This window comes from Montipora foliosa, chromosome 13 (genome assembly GCF_036669935.1).
Source record: "Montipora foliosa isolate CH-2021 chromosome 13, ASM3666993v2, whole genome shotgun sequence".
Lineage (NCBI taxonomy): Eukaryota > Metazoa > Cnidaria > Anthozoa > Scleractinia > Acroporidae > Montipora > Montipora foliosa.
The window spans coordinates 23933188-23950687 of NC_090881.1; the positions used below are offsets into that span (position 1 = coordinate 23933188).

General features: G+C 36.8%; 2 protein-coding genes across 3 annotated transcripts in view; one reads left to right on the forward strand and one right to left on the reverse strand.

Moving 5' to 3' along the window:
• LOC137983330 (kidney mitochondrial carrier protein 1-like) overlaps positions 1-17500 on the reverse strand; it is a 23028-nt gene that overhangs the window by 2867 nt on the left and 2661 nt on the right. The window contains exons 1-7 of one of the 2 annotated variants that reach the window (XM_068830532.1): positions 6082-6202; positions 4945-5092; positions 2306-2400; positions 2129-2214; positions 1837-1944; positions 1349-1473; positions 849-909 (exon numbers count right to left, since the gene is read on the reverse strand). In XM_068830532.1, the coding sequence (XP_068686633.1) occupies positions 849-909; positions 1349-1473; positions 1837-1944; positions 2129-2214; positions 2306-2400; positions 4945-5092; positions 6082-6136 (678 nt within the window). In that variant the 5' untranslated portion in view covers positions 6137-6202. Of the gene's footprint in view, positions 1-848; positions 910-1348; positions 1474-1836; positions 1945-2128; positions 2215-2305; positions 2401-4944; positions 5093-6081; positions 6203-17500 lie in introns of those variants that run through there. The other variant, XM_068830533.1, reaches the window with a different exon arrangement.
• On the forward strand, positions 6570-11437 carry LOC137982492 (G2/mitotic-specific cyclin-B3-like). Its single transcript, XM_068829589.1, has 9 exons — positions 6570-6752; positions 6873-7004; positions 7108-7388; positions 7599-7688; positions 7933-7984; positions 8521-8631; positions 9067-9300; positions 9863-10018; positions 10630-11437. The coding sequence occupies exons 1-9, from the start codon at positions 6696-6698 to the stop codon at positions 10975-10977; spliced, it is 1461 nt and encodes a 486-aa protein (XP_068685690.1). The 5' UTR covers positions 6570-6695; the 3' UTR covers positions 10978-11437.

The window sequence follows — 17500 nt, forward strand, 5'->3', positions numbered from 1 at the left end:
ATGCTTGGAGAGAACAGCAGCTAAGCAAATTCCACAAATAAATGACTCTTTACCTTGTAAAGTTAACATGTTCATCTCCTGGTATTGCAAGGAGATTCCCAAATATGGAAAACTGACTGGGTCAATTAATTAATTAATTCTGAGCTCTTGAAAAAATGATTCGGGCTACTAACTTTTAATGTTGGAAGCCCAATGGGCTCCCAGATAATTTTCTTAGGCAGCAGCCTTACATACATACATACAAACTTAATTGTCCGCTCCCCATAGGGGCTTTTCAGGGCCAATGAAACACAACAAAACGATGGAACAGAACAACAACTTTGGTATTTGGTATTGGTTAAACTTGATGAGCCAAGCACCATTCCCCTTTGATAAGCTGATTTCAAGAGAAAAAAATGGCTTGAAGTCTGGGAGTCCAACCTAAGCCACATTGGTGGGAGGCAAGAGCTCTCACCACTGCGCCATCCCCACTACTTAGTCACATTGAGGCTCATTCCTGTCCCCAGAGCTCTCCATTTCTATTGATCACATGGTCAGTGACAGACTGGGGAGCAGGGATGGCACAGTGGTGAGAGCACTCGCCTCCCACCAATGTGGCGCGGGTTCGATTCCCAGACTCGGCGTCATATGTGGGTTGAGTTTGTTGGTTCTCTACTTTGCACCGAGAGGTTTTTCTCCGAGTACTCCAGTTTTCCCCTCTCCTTAAAAAACCAAAATTTCATTTGATTTGATTAACTTGTTAATTTCAATTTACAGTGTCCCCAATTAGTGCTCTACGGCGTTAGAAGATTAGACACTTAAATAAAGTTCCTTTCCTTTGCTGTTATGCTCATGAAAACCTAACTAACCTTAACAACATCTATAGGATTAGATGCAACTGCTCCAGCAAAACCAGCCACACCACTGGCACTGTGAAACAAAAAATGTTAAAAGAGAAAACAATTAATTAACCTGTAATCAGGCTCTATTTTAGTTTCATGTGGTACACTGTGGAGTTGGTGAAATACAATTCTAGCAAGCAATGACACAAGAGAACATATGAGCGATGCTACCTTGTAAACCTCTTTCTTTAAGTAAAGTACGATTGTCCGGGTGTTTTGACGGTTGTACTTTACTTAATGATATGACTCCTGGGTTCAAACCATTTACAATTTTAAACCTCTTTCTGTTGCCAATTATTGTCACTCTAAAATATCTGTGCTTCTATTGCATTTTTATCCCCTTTAGCAACATCTGAATATTGCTGTCTTGTGTACAATTGACTGAAAAAGGGTGATTATGATTTCCTCTGACAGCTAAGTCAGTATTATTGATGTCTTGATATCCACTGGGCAGTGCTTGCTCTTACCAAAAATGTGTGTAGGGGTTGTCATCCATTATCTTGTGGTCCAAAATATTCTTTTTTACCCAGTCATATACAGCCAGCTCTACCCCAGCAATAACTGCAGCTCTCTGTGCTGTTGGACCAACACCCTGTCCGTTACATTAAGAGGGCATAAAATAATTATTAATAATACTACTAAAGAGGTAGCTGATTCACTGTACAGTTGCATTATGCTTAGTTCACACCTCGAATTTGGCCATCTTTATACTGCATAAAAATGGCTCACTTTTCGACTATTTTCTTCAATAATAATAATAATAATAATAATAATAATAATAATAATAATCATAATCATAACAATAACAATAACAATAATAATAATATTAATAATAATAATTTAATGCTTCTAATTAGTGTGCAAATCATAAAAAGATGCTGCCATGCTATGGTGAAGTCATTTTGCTTGGACTTCATTACAACACCAAAAACGTATAAAATTATCTGTTGTTTACCCTATAAAGCCCTCTGATTCCTTCTGCTTTGAATATAGAAAGAAAAGAGTGGATCAGTCCCTTTCTGATGGCAACAGAACCTGATTGATACTCTGCTTGCATGCGAATCTGAAGCAGTAAGAATAAAAGTACATGTCGCAAGTGCAGCTAATATTAATTCCAGTTTTAAACAGAATTGTTACAGGAACAAGTGAGAAATTATCATCATAAATATTGTTTTTGTGCAATTTGGGAGTACAAATTAGGCTTGTTGTCTTTCTTTTAGTTAACAAATAGGATCAGTGCACACTACCTTCAACACATCTGTTGGGTTACAAATAGCTGACGCCACTGCACCCGCCACCATACCAGCAATTACATTGTAAAAGAGGGTCTCATCTGCAAGAAAACAAAGAATATATTAGATTTTGTCAACAGCAATCATTTTATGGTAGTAAAACGGTCACTTTAGAGAACTTCTTGACCTTACCTTTTGGGTTTCTGACAAGTCTTCTCTTAAGAGCATGATAAAACCCTAGTTTAAGAGATCCATATGTTGCCTGCCGAAGGAGAGCTGGGGCAACCCTAGCAACAGGTGTTTCAAAAAATAGAAATTAGCCAAATTTAATCATCAACATAACCCTCTATAGAATTAACAGGTATGGGTAATGCTTTGTTTTCAGCAACCTAGAAGATTGTGCAAAATTATCAACAAAATGTTCTGAATATTGTTTTTATAAACTGCATTTAGCCATGAAAAAATAATAATAAAACTTTCACAAAGGTTTGAGTACACTTGCTTGTACTATCACTGATTGTGGGTCTAGACACCTCTGGATTTAATAGCTGGCAGAACACTGCTCATGCTTTAAATGTTACATAATTTAACACATACATGTATGAGCCCTGAACAAATTGACCTGCTCCGAACTCAGTGACTTCATAGCTCAGGTGGTCGATGCATTGCACCGGCATCACATAGGTCAGGATGTTTACAAAACATGGACCGCTGGTCCATTGACCACCCCTGTTGTGTACCCGGTCCATGGACTACCCCTGTGGATCACCCATCATATTGTAAATTCCACATATTTTACGAGCAGAAAACTCTTAAGATGAAAGAGAGAAATGATCCTCATACTTACCGGTATATGGACAATTTAAAGTGCCCATTATTTAACCCCAAATGCAGATGTAATTACAAAGGCAGCAATTTCTCCTCAGTTATTTAAAGACCCTGAGTGTTGGTCCGGCCGGAGTTGAACTCACGACCTCCTGCGTGACAGCCCGGTGCTCGACCATTTGAGCCACCGGTGTTTTTGTTCAATCCGAAACTAAATCATGGTCTGTGAAAATGCCATGACAGGAATATAGGGCTGTTGTTCGTTCCTAGTTACGAGCTTTTGTGTCTTATTATCAATGTGCACGGCCAAATGACAAACTGCCCTCTGTAAAATGTGCCTTTTTGCGGGCCAAACGGGAAATGTGTGGGCTGAAAATACATTTGCCGCCCTGACTGATTGGCTGAAGAGATGTCAAAAAACTTCGATTGGCCAATGAGATTGTCCTATTTAAGTGCGAGGATTAATACTTCTACATTTGGTCTACAACCTGCACTTCAAATATATACATTCCTTTCATTCTCACAACCTTTGTTTTTGTATACACTGAGGGACATAAAATTTAGCTGATCATGTTGTAGCAACAACTTTCCATATCATTTAGTTTTGGAGCCAGGGTGGCTTAGTGGTTATCTATCGGGCCTCCCACCACTGCGAGCCGGGGTTCAACTCTGGCCTCGGCCAGCATGTGGGCTGAGTTTCAGTCGATGCTAATTAAGCTAATTGACATCTAGCTGTGTTGCTGTGTTCTCACATCAGACATGGACTGTATAGCGGCAGCCAGAGGCGCCTTTGTATGCTTTTAGCCCGATGTCGCGAGCCGCGCTCTTCGCAATTCAGTCCTCGACTGCAAGTAAGGGTGATAAGCACTAGCAATATTTATTAATATTTATATTTATTTATTTACCATAGTTTCATGCTACATCTCTGTTTAACAATTTTTTCCTATTAAATGACTTGGTACAATTTGGCCTTGTGCATTAATAATAATGATAATCAAATGACACTTTTGTCGGGCACATAGTTTATTTGTGTCCCTCGTAGCATCATTTGCTACTCGGGCCACAAATAAACTAATTATGCCCTCCAAAAGTAATGTGATTGTCCTATTATAAACACCTATATACCACCCATTTGGTGGCTCCAAAGGGATTTGTCTATAAATAACCCACTCTTCAAATATACATTATTTTTATTTCATTCATCGAGTCCTTCACCGGAATGAATGAGCCCGACAAATTGACCTGCTCTTCATAGCTTAGTTGGTAGAGCATTGCACTGGTATTGCAGAGGTCATAGGTTTGAATCCCGTTTCACGTGTCTAAGTATACTAGAGACCATAATTTATTATTATTGCTTAAGGACAGTGCCTACTAATTCAAAGGTATTTTTGAGCGGTTTTATGAATATGCAGGAAAAGCAGATCTCAACAAGTGTTATTAAAATCCAAAAAGAAAATTGGGGGTAACCGCGCATTTTTCAAAGATAATTAATCAACAATATTAGCAAAAAGCTTTAAAATACAAAGCAACGTATGTCGTTCCTTTCCAAATTTAAGCTTAATTATCTCTGAAAAATGCAAGGTTACCCCCAATTTTCTTTTTGGATATCAAGAGAACTTGCTAAGTTCTGCTTTCTCCGCATATATTTAAACAGTGCAAAAATATCCCTCCAGTAGTTTAAAGCACTACCAATAGGAAATCAGAGTATCTGGAGATGTGCAGAACGTATGTGCAATAACAATAGTAGGCACCGTCCTTAAATTGTCCAGGTTAGTGTGAGGATCACTTCTCCCTGTTAACTACTACATAAACAAATTAACCTAGTTTTGCAGAAGCCAACAGCTTGAACCCAGGTGCTCCCTACTTTTCTACCTTGTTACCTTGAGAGAGGCCATCAATATAACCACTGGGGACAAGGGAAAAAAGAAATCTGCTAGCATAAGTGGTCAGATCTCTATTAAAACATAAATCAGACACTATTATGCCCCAGACAAAAGAACAAGTACCCATTGAAAAGAGCCTTCAAGCCATCTTCCTTGGTGATCCTCACAAAAGCATGGAGCATTCCTTGGTATCTGATCTCTTTTTGCTTGACATCAATGACCTGACCTTGAAGTTGTAGTCTTGTCTTAATGGTATCAATGGGAAAAGTTCCTGTCACAAAACAGAGAAAAACCAAATGAGCTGTGAAAAGTCTCAAAGACTTATCTGTAATTTTTTTTACTGCACCACAAAGATCTCAAAATAGAGGCATTCTGGCCACTAAAAGTGCACAAGACCCCTTCCTGATGTCAAAATACTCAAGATTGATAACACAGAAAGTAGAATGTAGATGAAGAATACAATGAAAAATAAAGAGAAGGAGGGTAAGGAGATGTCATACAATATGAAGACTATGATCCAGAGGTCATCTGCCACGGAGTGAAGCCAATAAAAAAGACCATGAAATGTTTTATCAATGATAAGTCATAAAATACATCAACTCGATCAGGAGACCACAGAGTGAAGTAGCAATCAGCTAAATTGTAGAATACCTGGCCACTCATTTGCATATGAATAATGTAAATTGTCATGTTCCTACAATAATGTAGTTTTTCAAGTGATGCTGCTTCAATTTTGATGCTACTTCAATTTTGATACTACTTTTGTGATGCTACTTCAATTTTGCAAAATGCCAGCAAAGTCAACATATCTTGAACTTAAAATGTAATGGTCATGTACCTAAAGCTCTCAACCAATCAGATTAGAGAAAGTGACAAATATTAATTTATAGTAATGGTAAATAGATATTCTCCGTGATGTTACCAAATGTCATTAATAAGTCAACCGGAGCTTTATTCGCTGTTGAAAACAATGGCTTCTTTTGTTCGGTAGTTGGCAAATTTGAGCTTAAATATTGTAAGCTGCATGATCAAAAGCTTGAAATTGACGTTATTTGTAAACTGGAAACATTGTTATTATAGCGGGAATCCTGTCATAAAACCATCGTGACTACGAGAGAATGTTTGGCCGATTCAAAGCGATCTCTTACTTTACAATTAATTGATTTTGATACCGTACTTAACAAAAAACAATTTCCCTAATTAGCGGTGAGGAACTTCAGCTGAGAACAAGATTTTCAAAATTGTAAATAACAAAATTACCAATTTCTGCTGTCATAGAGGCTAATCCTCCATAGATAAACGGTCTGTAATCCATACAATGGATTCTCCGAGATAAAAATTTCTTAAATAAATCATAGGCGAGCAGGGTAAGGCGGTCCAAGCTCGCGTTACGCGCGAGACGTGACTGTCAGTGTCACGTCAGTGACAACACTGTTTTAGACCAGACAAGTATTTTTTTGTTTTTTGAACTAGTTTCACTTCAAAGGAGCAAAGAAGAAAAAAGTTATTAATGAAAGAACGAAATAAAGTAAGTTAATTCACCTTGTTTATTTCGTTTTGTTTTATTCATTGTGGTTGCTGACGTAACGCGAGCTGTCACCAAATGAAAGAACTCAAGGAAAACTGGGTGCTAAGAAAAATTTAAAAAGAGGCTGTTGTTTCTATGGAAACGTATCAATAGAATAAATTTCCTGCTTTGTGATTGGTTTATAGTAAAATACCCAGCCAATCAAATAACGTGTCCTTTTAAACCCGCAAAATCTGAAATCGTTTTCACATACAAATCGAAAAAGTCGAAGTGAAAGGAGTGAATAAGACTTCCAACAAGAGTTCAAGCAAATTTTGGAACGGAGTTAAGTTCTTTTTTAAGAAAGATGGTCAAGACACGTTCAAAAGTGCAAGTTACCGCGGTTTTCCAGAAAATATCGAAGGTTAGATAGCGGTCATATTCAACCACGTTTTGGGTGTGCTCGTATATAAATTTTTTTCTGAGCGTTCCATTTCACTCAAGTATAACACCGACCCATGAAATTTTCTTTTTTTGTAAGCAGAAGAGACCTTCAGATGAAAACGAAGTGGTGCAAATTGCTTTAAAAGCTGTGGAACAAGCAAAACGTTCGGCCGAATGTTCTCCAGACAATGCCCCATCAAGGAAGAGGTCTGCCTTCGGTGATATCACAAATGTAAGTTTCTTCACTATTTCAAAACATTCCTTTCTGTTTTGATTTGGTTGAGATAGAGAGAGAGAGAGAAAGCTTTGTTCACGCGTTTTTCATCGGTTTTCAGGCAACCTTAGAACCGCAGTTGGGCAAGGGTCAAAAAAAGAAAGCCACGGTAAGCGGTGTGATTCGGAAAGAACTTCAAAAGCAGCGACAAGGCAAGGCGAAGGTCACCTGTGTCAAGGAAAAATCCAAGCGAAGACCAAGCAAAGAGACGGAATCATTCGATACCAAACCAGAGATTGCTGAAGAAGAGGACAACTCTCCCTCTGGTAAAATCAAATGCTCGTCAACAGACTCACTTCAAGACTCTGTGGCGACAACTCAAGACACTCTGCAATCAACAAGGTTTGTCAATTTCTGACAGAAAAAAGAACAGAACATAGTTGCAGAGTTTGTCAAAGGAACCAACTCCCAAAAGTTTATATACTGTTGCTGTTAATTTCTTAAATTTTCTTGGCTGCATAGTAAAAGAATTTGAACTTTTTAGGGTTCAGCATAGGCAAGTGCCAGCGGATTAAACTTACTTTCCCATGACATAATATTATTCCTGAACAGGAGCAGTACAGGAGAAGTTCTTGATGATGTCAGCTTGGCTGTAAGTGGCAGTAATTCTGCAATTTCAAGCTTGGGAGAAGCATCCTCCAGGTATTAAATACGTTTTTGTTATAGAAGTTTTAAAGTGAATATTGCTTGTAAAATTCTCTTTAACTTGTCCCTCATTTTTAGAAGTTTCTAATTATTTGTAGGTAGCACTAGGCAAGAAATGAGCCAGAATCAAACAAGTTTCTTTGCCTTTTGCAAAACTCAAATTTCAGCCTAATAAATGTTTCAAATGTCTTGATTGCACTAATCAAGTCCATTGTTGACCATTGTTTTCTTTTTTTTTTAGTTCAGATAAAAACGAAAAAGATGAGGCAGAAAACCAACAAGAGGATGAAAAGGTAAGATGGTAAAGTAAGCTATTTTATACTGTACACAAACAATAATCATAAAGTATTCTCATTTGTCTCATGACGTGGTCACTTGTGATGTAGATCGTGACGTTTTTATTGCATACTGCTAGTCTTCATCAGGCGATGAGGTGGAGTGGTTACACGTCACCTTTTAAGCAGGATGCTCCGCTGTGATTGGTTGGTTTTTAGCACAAGTCACCACATCGTGAGGCAAACGAGAATACTTAGTTTGTTATTATTGTACTTCACCACCATGAATAGCATCAATCTTTTTTACAACATGTACACAAACAATTGTAAAAAATATTGTCAATTACTCTACGTTAGGATTAAGGACACACGTTACGTCAAGGACAGATTCAAAATGAATATCCAGTCTTCTATGTTTTAAGAGGTGGTGTGACCTTTTAGTAAGGGTATTGGATCTGCATACTGTTACTGCACTTGTAGGTTAAACTCCTTCTGTAAACATTGTATAGAAATAGCATTGTGATCTACCTGATCAAGTTTTGCGTTATTCCCAGGCTGAGGATTCAGCTGAAAACCAAGTGATTGATATTGATGCAGACACATCTGATCCTGTTACAGTGTCTGAGTATGCACACGAGATCTTTGTTAACATGAAATCTAGAGAGGTGGGTCCATTTAGGCACAAACATGTAATAAACTACAATAGTTTGAGAATTCATTGAACAGGTATCAACTGAGCTGATAAAATAAATTTGCCCCTGAAGGGAGGTTGAAGTTGCAATCATGTAACTGAGGTTTCAAGCATATTAACCCTTTATCACAGTGAATTAAGGGACAATGTGGGTTGTGAGGGGGCTTTAATCTTACAAATTGGAGCAATGCTATTGGTGGGAGATCTGCCCGATGTGAGAAAGTGACTGGCTAAAATGATTGGCAACCTGGCAAACAATAGTACATGTACTATATATTTATCGAGGAAAAAAAGCACATTAATTAATTTTATGTTCCCTTCTTAAAATTGAATGATTTTTTGGTTGTTCAGTAATTTATAGTGATGAGGAAAAACTGGTCCAATGTGGAAAACCTTTCTTAAATTTTAGGAGTTGTTCCCGCTATCCAACTACATGGAGACTCGAACTGACATAACTCCTCAAATGCGTTCCATTTTGGTAGACTGGTTAGTGGAAGTGCAAGAGTGTTTTGAACTCTACCACGAGACTCTCTATCTGGGAGTCAAGCTTTTTGATCATTTTCTGGACCAGACACCCAATATCAAGAGAGATGAACTTCAGCTTATTGGTGCAACCACACTCATCATCTCTTCTAAAATTGAGGTAATTCCTTTTACAGATGGAGCTCTTAGGACTGATGAAAGAACATTGCATTCGTGCCAAACTGTCTAAAGCTTCAAAATTTTTGCTGGAGATTTGTTGGGATGCTGGAATAGTCCAGCAGTGATAATAATAATAGTAATTATTATTATTATTACTATTATTATTATCTCCAACGAATGCTCTACGTTCTTAGAAATGATGAATGACATTGGCATTGACAAAACACAACAACACTATATAATCAAAAAAATGATAAGTCTAGCCATTAGAGTGACATATTAATTTTTATCTTCTGTCGTAGAAATAAGACTTGGGATAGCCCAGACTTAATAAAACTGTAATTTTTTTTTTTCATTCATTTGTAAATACAGTATACAAGTATATCACTCAATTTCAAGTAGCCAGTTGTTAATTGCCTATATGTAGAGAGGTTTACAACTGTATTTGAAGACAAATAGTTTCCATTATTATTATTGTTGGTGTGTTGTGCTTTCTGAAAATGATATTACCAAACTTAAATAGTGAAAACAGAAGCTCCAATGATTCTCTTTCCTTTTTCCAGGAGCGTCACCCACCCTGTATGGATGATTTTATTTACATCTGCGATGATGCATACCAACAGCATCAGTTTACTGCTATGGAGAGTAGAATAATACGTAGCCTTGGGTTTGATATAAACATTCCAATACCATACAGATTCCTTAGAAGATATGCCAAGGTAAGAAAAATTTTTTAAAATTGCTTTCTCCTCTTTTAACAATCCCCCTACTGTTCCACGTTAAGGTTTAAATGTTTATATATGCTTAGGATCATATGATTGTCTGCAGGTAAACATTTTAAAGAGCGAGTATACATGTATGGAAAACTCAGGTATAATCTAAGGAAATGAAAGGAAAGGAACTTAAATGTCTAGCTGTTCTAGCACTGGAGCACTAATTGGGGATAACATAAACTGAAATTAACAATGAAAGCAATCAAGTAAAATGTTGGGTTTTGATGGGGTCATGCTTGGGTCATCACCAGTAGGTCTCTATAGGTCTATATACATTGAAACAATTTTGTAGCTTTCAGTCACTTTCAGGCTTAAAAATCAAGCAGGGATGGCCATTACCATCATCATCATCATCATCAAACAAATTTAGCATATAAGGGCTTGTGTTTTTTGGCGTACAGGGGCGAGGGGGGTGGCTACAAAATCAGCTCTTCCATGATATTTATGCTCCCATTTTAGCTGAAGAGTGACTCAGGTATTTATTAAATGCCATGAAGAATTGAATCATTTAACTTCTTTGATACATGCACCTATGATCTGTTGAATTGTTTTTGTAGGCTGCCTTTGCAGATATTGAGACCCTTACGTTGGCCCGTTTCCTTCTGGAGTCTTCTCTCCTAGAGAGCCGCTTCATCGCCTACAGGGCTTCGCACATTGCAGCATCATGCCTTTACCTGGCCTTGCTGATGAAGGATTGGCACACTGACTGGACGCCAACCCTAGTACATTACACAGGGTACGAAAAGAGTGAGCTGCGAGACTGTGTATTGCATCTTAATGCAATGAATGCTGCTCCACAGCACAGAAACCTCATGACCATAAGAAACAAGTATTCTCACAAAGTGTTTCATGAGGTTGCAAAAATTCCTGCTGTGGACATATTAACGATTCAAGATAAAATATAGACGCCTGTTAATTTTGTAAATTTGTCATAGCCCTATTGTAAATACTACCAAACTACATTAGAGATTTTTTTCTTAGAATAAGCTAGTTGCAATAATAGGTTTAAGATAAACAGACATGTTGCCAGAAAGTTATTTTAATTTGGATCATTTTATTTAAGGGTAGTGAATTTTATTATTTTGAATGAAGAAAAAGGCAGAAATGCGGTATTCCATTACCAGCATGATTTTAAATACATGCTGTTTTTCCTCTTCGTTACTTATTAAATGTTTCATTTAGTTGGATGCAACTCTTCTATCTTGTGCATAATTATAACTTGTACAAAACTGAAACTGGTGTAAGTTCGAGTTTGCATCCTTTTAGCTTGTTATTTTAAGAGAACCAAACATCCAAGAATTAAGCTATAACTTACTCTAGTATGGTTTTTATCTTTTAAATATAAATAAAATTATGTTAACCTTGTGAGATGAAATTTCCTTGGTACTTAGTTTCTTTGAAATTTCTGTTCATGCACTGCTAGCTTAACTACATCCTAGACTTGTACTATGCAAAAAACCGAACGAAAAAAGACCTATTAGACGAGAAATAACAATTTTTCCAAAAGTTTCGAAAATGACGCAAAATACAAAATGGGGACCAAGGGAAAATTTTCAAAAATGGCCGATTTTTTGGTCGAACTTCCCAAGGCTAAAAAACTAGGAAATACAAGTCGCCTGATGGCCTAAATAGTGTGGATTGAAAGCTAAACTATCCTTCATTTGTGCTATGCAAAAACCGCATAAAGACAAGAAATAACATTTTTTCCAAAAGTATCTAAAATAGCCATTTTTCGCAAAATAGCAAAGGGGGGACTAAGGGAAATTTTTCAAAATTGGCCGCTTTTTTGGGCAACTTTCGGAAGGCTTAAAAAATAGGAAATACAAGTCGTAGAATAGGCTAATTGGTATGGATGGAAAGCTAAACTATTTTAGATTTCTGCTATGCAAAAAACCGCATGAAAAAACACCTATTAGACGAGAAATGTAATTTTTTCCAAAAGTGTCAAAAATAGCGGTTTTTGGCAAAATAGCAAAGGGGTGACCAAGGAAACATTTTTTAAATTGGCCGATTTTTTGGGCAACTTTCGGAAGGCTAAAAGAAGAGAAAATACAAGTCGTAGAATAGGCTAATTAGTATGGATGGAAAGCTAAACTATTTTAGATTTCTGCTATGCAAAAAACCGCATGAAAAAACACCTATTAGACAAGAAATGACATTTTTTCCAAAAAGTGTCGAAAACTGCGGTTGTTGGCAATATAGCAAAGGGGGGACCAACAGAAAATTTTCAAAAATGGCCGATTTTTTGGGCAACTTTCGGAAGGCTAAAAAGAGAGAAAATACAAGTCGTAGAATAGCCTAATTGGTACGGATGGAAAGCTAGATTATCCTAGATTTCTGCTATGCAAAAAACCGCTTGAAAAAACACCTATTAGACGAGAAATGACATTTTTTCCAAAAGTATTGAAAACGGCGGTTTTTGGCAAAATAGCAAAGGGGGGCCATCAACGAAATATTTTCAAAAATGGCCAATTTTTTGGGCTACTTTCGGAAGGCTAAAAAAAGAGGAAATACAAGTCGTAGAAGAGCCTAATTGGTATGCATGGAAAACTAAACTATCCTAGATTTCTGCTATGCAAAAAACCGCATGAAAAAACACCTATTAAACGAGAAATGACATTTTTTCCCAAAAGTGTCGAAAACCGCGGTTTTTGGCAAAATAGCAAAGAGGGGACCAAGGAAAATTTTTCAAAATTTGGCCGATTTCTTGGGCAACTTTCGGAAGGCTAAAAAAGATAAGAAATACAAGTCGTAGAATAGCCTAATTGGTATGGATGGAAAGCTAAACTATCCTAGATTTCTGCTATGCAAAAAACCGCATGAAAAAACACCTATTAAACGAGAAATGACATTTTTTCCCAAAAGTGTCGAAAACCGCGGTTTTTGGCAAAATAGCAAAGAGGGGACCAAGGAAAATTTTTCAAAAATGGCCGACTTTTTGCGCAACTTTCGAAAGGCTAAAAAAATAGGAAATATAAGTTGAAGAAAAACCTAATTGGTATGCATGGAAAGCTAAACTATCTTAGATTTCTGCTATGCAAAAAAACGCATGAAAAAACACCTATTAGACGAGAAATGACATTTTTTCCAAAAGTGTCGAAAACGCGGTTTTTCGCAAAATAGCAAAGGAGGGACGAAGGAAATATTTTCAAAAATGGCCGATTTTTTGGGGAACTTTCGGGAGGTAAAAAAAAAGGGAAATACAAGTCGTAAAATAGCCTAATTGGTATGGATGGAAAACTAAACTATCCTAGATTTCTGCTATGCAAAAACCGCATGAAAAAACACCTATTAAACAAGAAATGACATTTTTTTCCAAAAGTGTCGAAAACCGCGGTTTTTGGCAAGATAGCAAAGTGGGGACCAAGAAAAAATTTTAAAAAATGGCTGATTTTTTGGGCTACTTTCGGAAGGCTGAAAAACAGAAGAAATACAAGTCGCACAATAGCCTAATTGGTATGCATGGAAAGTTAACCTATCCTAGATTTCTGCTATGCAAAAAAGCCCATAAAAAAACACCTATTAGACGAGAAATAACATTTTTTCCAAAAGTGTCGAAAACCGTAGTTTTTGGCAAAATAGCAAAGGGGGGACCAAGAGAAAATTTTCAAAAATGGCCGACTTTTTGGGCAACTTTCGGAAGGCTAAAAAAAGGGGAAATACAAGTCGTAGAATAGCCTAAATGGTATGCATGGAAAGCTAAAGTATCCTAGATTTTTGCTATGCAAAAAAAACGCATGAAAAAACACCTATTAGAGAAGAAGTGATATTTTTTCCAAAAGTATCGAAAACCGTAAGCTTGGGCAAAATAGCAAAGGGGGGACCAAAAAAAATTTTTCAAAATTGGCCTATTTTTTAGGCAACTTTCGGAAGGGTATAAAAATAGGAAATACAAGTCGTAAAAAAGCCTAATTGGTATGGATGGAAAGCTAAACTATCCTAGATTTCTGCTATGCAAAAGACTGGATGAAAAAACACCTATTAGACGAGAAATGACATTTTTTCCAAAAGTGTCGAAAAGCGCGGTTTTTTGCAAAATAGCAAAGGGTGGAACCAAGGAAAAGATTTTATAATTGGAAGATTTTTTGGGCAACTTTCGGAAGGATAAAAAAAATAGGAAATACAAGTCGTAGAATAGCCTTTTTGGTATTGATGGAAAGCTAAACTATCCTAAATTTCTTCTATGCAAAAAAGTGCGTGAAAAAACACCTATTAGACGAAATATGACATTTTTTCCAAAAGTGTCGAATACCGCTGTTTTTTGCAAAATAGCAAAGGGGGGACCCAGGAAAATTTTTAAAATTGGCCGATTTTTTGGGGAACTTGCGGAAGGCTAAAAAAAAAGGAAATACAAGTCGTAAAAAAAACCTAATTGGTATGCATGGAAAGCTAAATTGTGTTAGCTTTCTGCTATGCAAAAAACCGCATGAAAAAACACCTATTAGACGAGAAACGACATTTTTTCCAGAGGTGTCGAAAACCGCGGTTTTTGGCAAAATAGCGAAGGGGGGACGAAGGGAAAATTTTCAAAAATGGCCGATTTTTTGGTCAACTTTTGGAAGGCTAAGAAAAGAGGAAATACAAGTCGTAGAATAGCCTAATTGGTATGGATGAAAAGCTAAAGTATCCTAGATTTCTGCTATGCAAAAGAACGCATGAAAAAACACCTATTAGACGAGAAATGACATTTTTTCCAAAAGTGTCGAAAACCGCGGGTTTTGGCAAAATAGCAAAGGGGGGACCAAGGGAAAATTTTCAAAAATGGCCGATTTTTTGGTCAACTTTCGGAAGGCTAAAAAAAGAGGAAATACAAGTCGTAGAATAGCCTAATTGGTATGGATGGAAAGCTAAACTTTCCTAGATTTCTGCTATGCAAAAGAACGCATGAAAAAACACCTATTAGACGAGAAATGACATTTTTTCCAAAAGTGTCGAAAACCGCGGTTTTTGGCAAAATAGCAAAGGGGGGACCAAGAGAAATTTTTCAAAAATGGCCGATTTTTTGGGCAAATTTCGGAAGGCTAAAAAAACAGAAAATACAAGTCGTAGAAGAGCTTAATTGGTAGGCATGGAAAGCTAAACTATCCAAGACTTCTGCTATGCAAACACCACATGAAAAAACACCTATTAGACGAGAAATGATATTTTTTGCAAAATTGTCGAAAACGCAGTTTTTGGAAAAATAGCAAAGGGAGGACCAAGGGAAAATTTTCAAAAATGGCCGATTTTTTGGGCAACTTTCGGAAGGCTAAAAAAATAGGAAATGCAAGCCGTAGAAAAGCCTAATTGGTATGCATGGAAAGCTAAAGTATCCTAGATTTCTGCTATGCAAAAACCGCATGAAAAAACAACTATTAGACGAGAAATGACATTTCTTCCAAAAGTGTCGAAAACTGCAATTTTTGGTAAGAAAGCAAAGGGGTGACCAAGGAAAAATTCTCAAAAATGGCCGATTTTTTGGTAACCTTTCGGAAGGCTAAAAAAATAGGAAGTACAAGTCGTAGAAAAGCCTAATTTGGTATGGATGGAAAGCTAAACTTTCCTAGATTTTTGGTATGCAAAAAACCGCATGAAAAAACACTTATTAGACGAGAAATGACATTTTTTCCAAAAGTGTCGAAAACCGCGGTTTTTGGCAAAATAGCAAAGGGGGGACCAAGGGAAAATTTTCAAAAATGGCCGATTTTTTGGGGAACTTTCGGAAGGCTAAAATAATAGGAAATACAAGTCGTAGAATAGCCTAATTTGTATGGATGGAAAGCTAAACTATCCTAGATTTCTGCTATGCAAAAAACTGCATGAAAAAACACTTATTACACGAGAAATGATATTTTTTCCAAAGGTGTCGAAAACCGCGGTTTTTGGTAAAATAGCAAAGGGGAGACCAAGGGAAATTTTTCAAAACTGGCCGATTTTTTGGCCAAATTTCGAGGGCTAAAAAAGTAGGAAATACAAGTCGTAGGATAGCCTAATTGGTATGGATGGAAAGCTAAACTATCCTAGATTTCTGCTAGGCAAAAAACCGCATGAAAAATACCTATTAGACGAGAAATGAAATTTTTTTCAGAAGTGTGAAAAACTGCGGTTTTTGGCAAAATAGCAAAGGAGGGACCAAGAAAAAATTTCAAAAATGGCCGATCTTTTGGGCAAATTTCGAAGGCTAAAAAAATAGGAAATAGAAGTCGTAGAATAGCCTAATTGGTATGGATGGAAACCTAAAGTATCCTAGATTTCTGCTATGCAAAAAAAGCATGAAAAACACATATTAGACGTGAAATGACATTTTTTCCAGAAGAGTCGAAAACCGCGGTTTTTGGCAAAATAGCAAAGAGGGGACCAAGCGAAAACTTTCAAAAACGGCCGATTTTTTGGGCAAACTTCGAAGGCTAAAAAATTAAGAAATACAAGTCGTAGAATAGCCTAATTGGTATGGATGGAAAGCTAAACTATCGTAGATTTCTGCTATGCAAAAAACTTTTTTCTAAAAGTGTCGAAAACCGTAGTTTTTGGCAAAATAGCAAAGGAGGGACGAAGGGACATTTTTCAAAAATTGCTGATTTTTTGGGCAAATTTCGGAAGGCTAAAAAGTCAGGGAATACATGTCGTAGAGTAGCCTAATTGCAATTGGTATGGATGGAAAGCTAAACTATCCTAGATTTCTGCTATGCAAAATACCGCATGAAAAACCGCCTATTGGACGAGAAATGACATTTTTTCCAAACGTGTCGAAAACCGCGGTTTTTGGCAAAATAGCAAAGGGGGGACCAAGGGAAATTTTTCAAAAATGGCCGATTGTTTGGTCAAACTTGGGAAGGCCAAAAAATTGGGAAATACAAGTCCCCTGATGGCCTAATTGGTATGGATTGAAAGCTAAACTATCCTTGATTTGTGCTGTGCAAAAAACCGCATGAAAAAAGATTTATTAGACCAGAAATAACAATTTTTTTAAAAGTATCGAAAATGGCCATTTTTCGCAAAATACCAAAGGAAGCACCAAGGCAAATTTTTCAAAAATGGCCCATTTCTAGATTGAACTTCGGAAGGCTAAAAAGAATAGGAAATAAAAGTCCTATATTAGCCTAATTAGTATAGATGGAAAGCTTAACTATCCTAGATTTGTACTTTGCAAAAACCGCATGAAAAAAGACCTATTAGACGAAAACAACAATATTTCGATACTTTTGAAAAGATTGTTATTTCTCGTCTAATAGGTTTTTTTTTTACATGCGGTTTTTTTCATAGTACAAATTTAGGATAGTTAGGCTTTCGATCCGTACTAATTAAGCAAAGTGGGGACAAAGGCAAAAGTTTCAAACATGCCAAATTTTTTGGTCGAACTTCAGAAGGCTAAAGAAAGAGGAAATATAAGTCTTATAATAGCCTAATTAGTATGGATCGAAAGCTTTGCTATCCTAAATTTATACTATG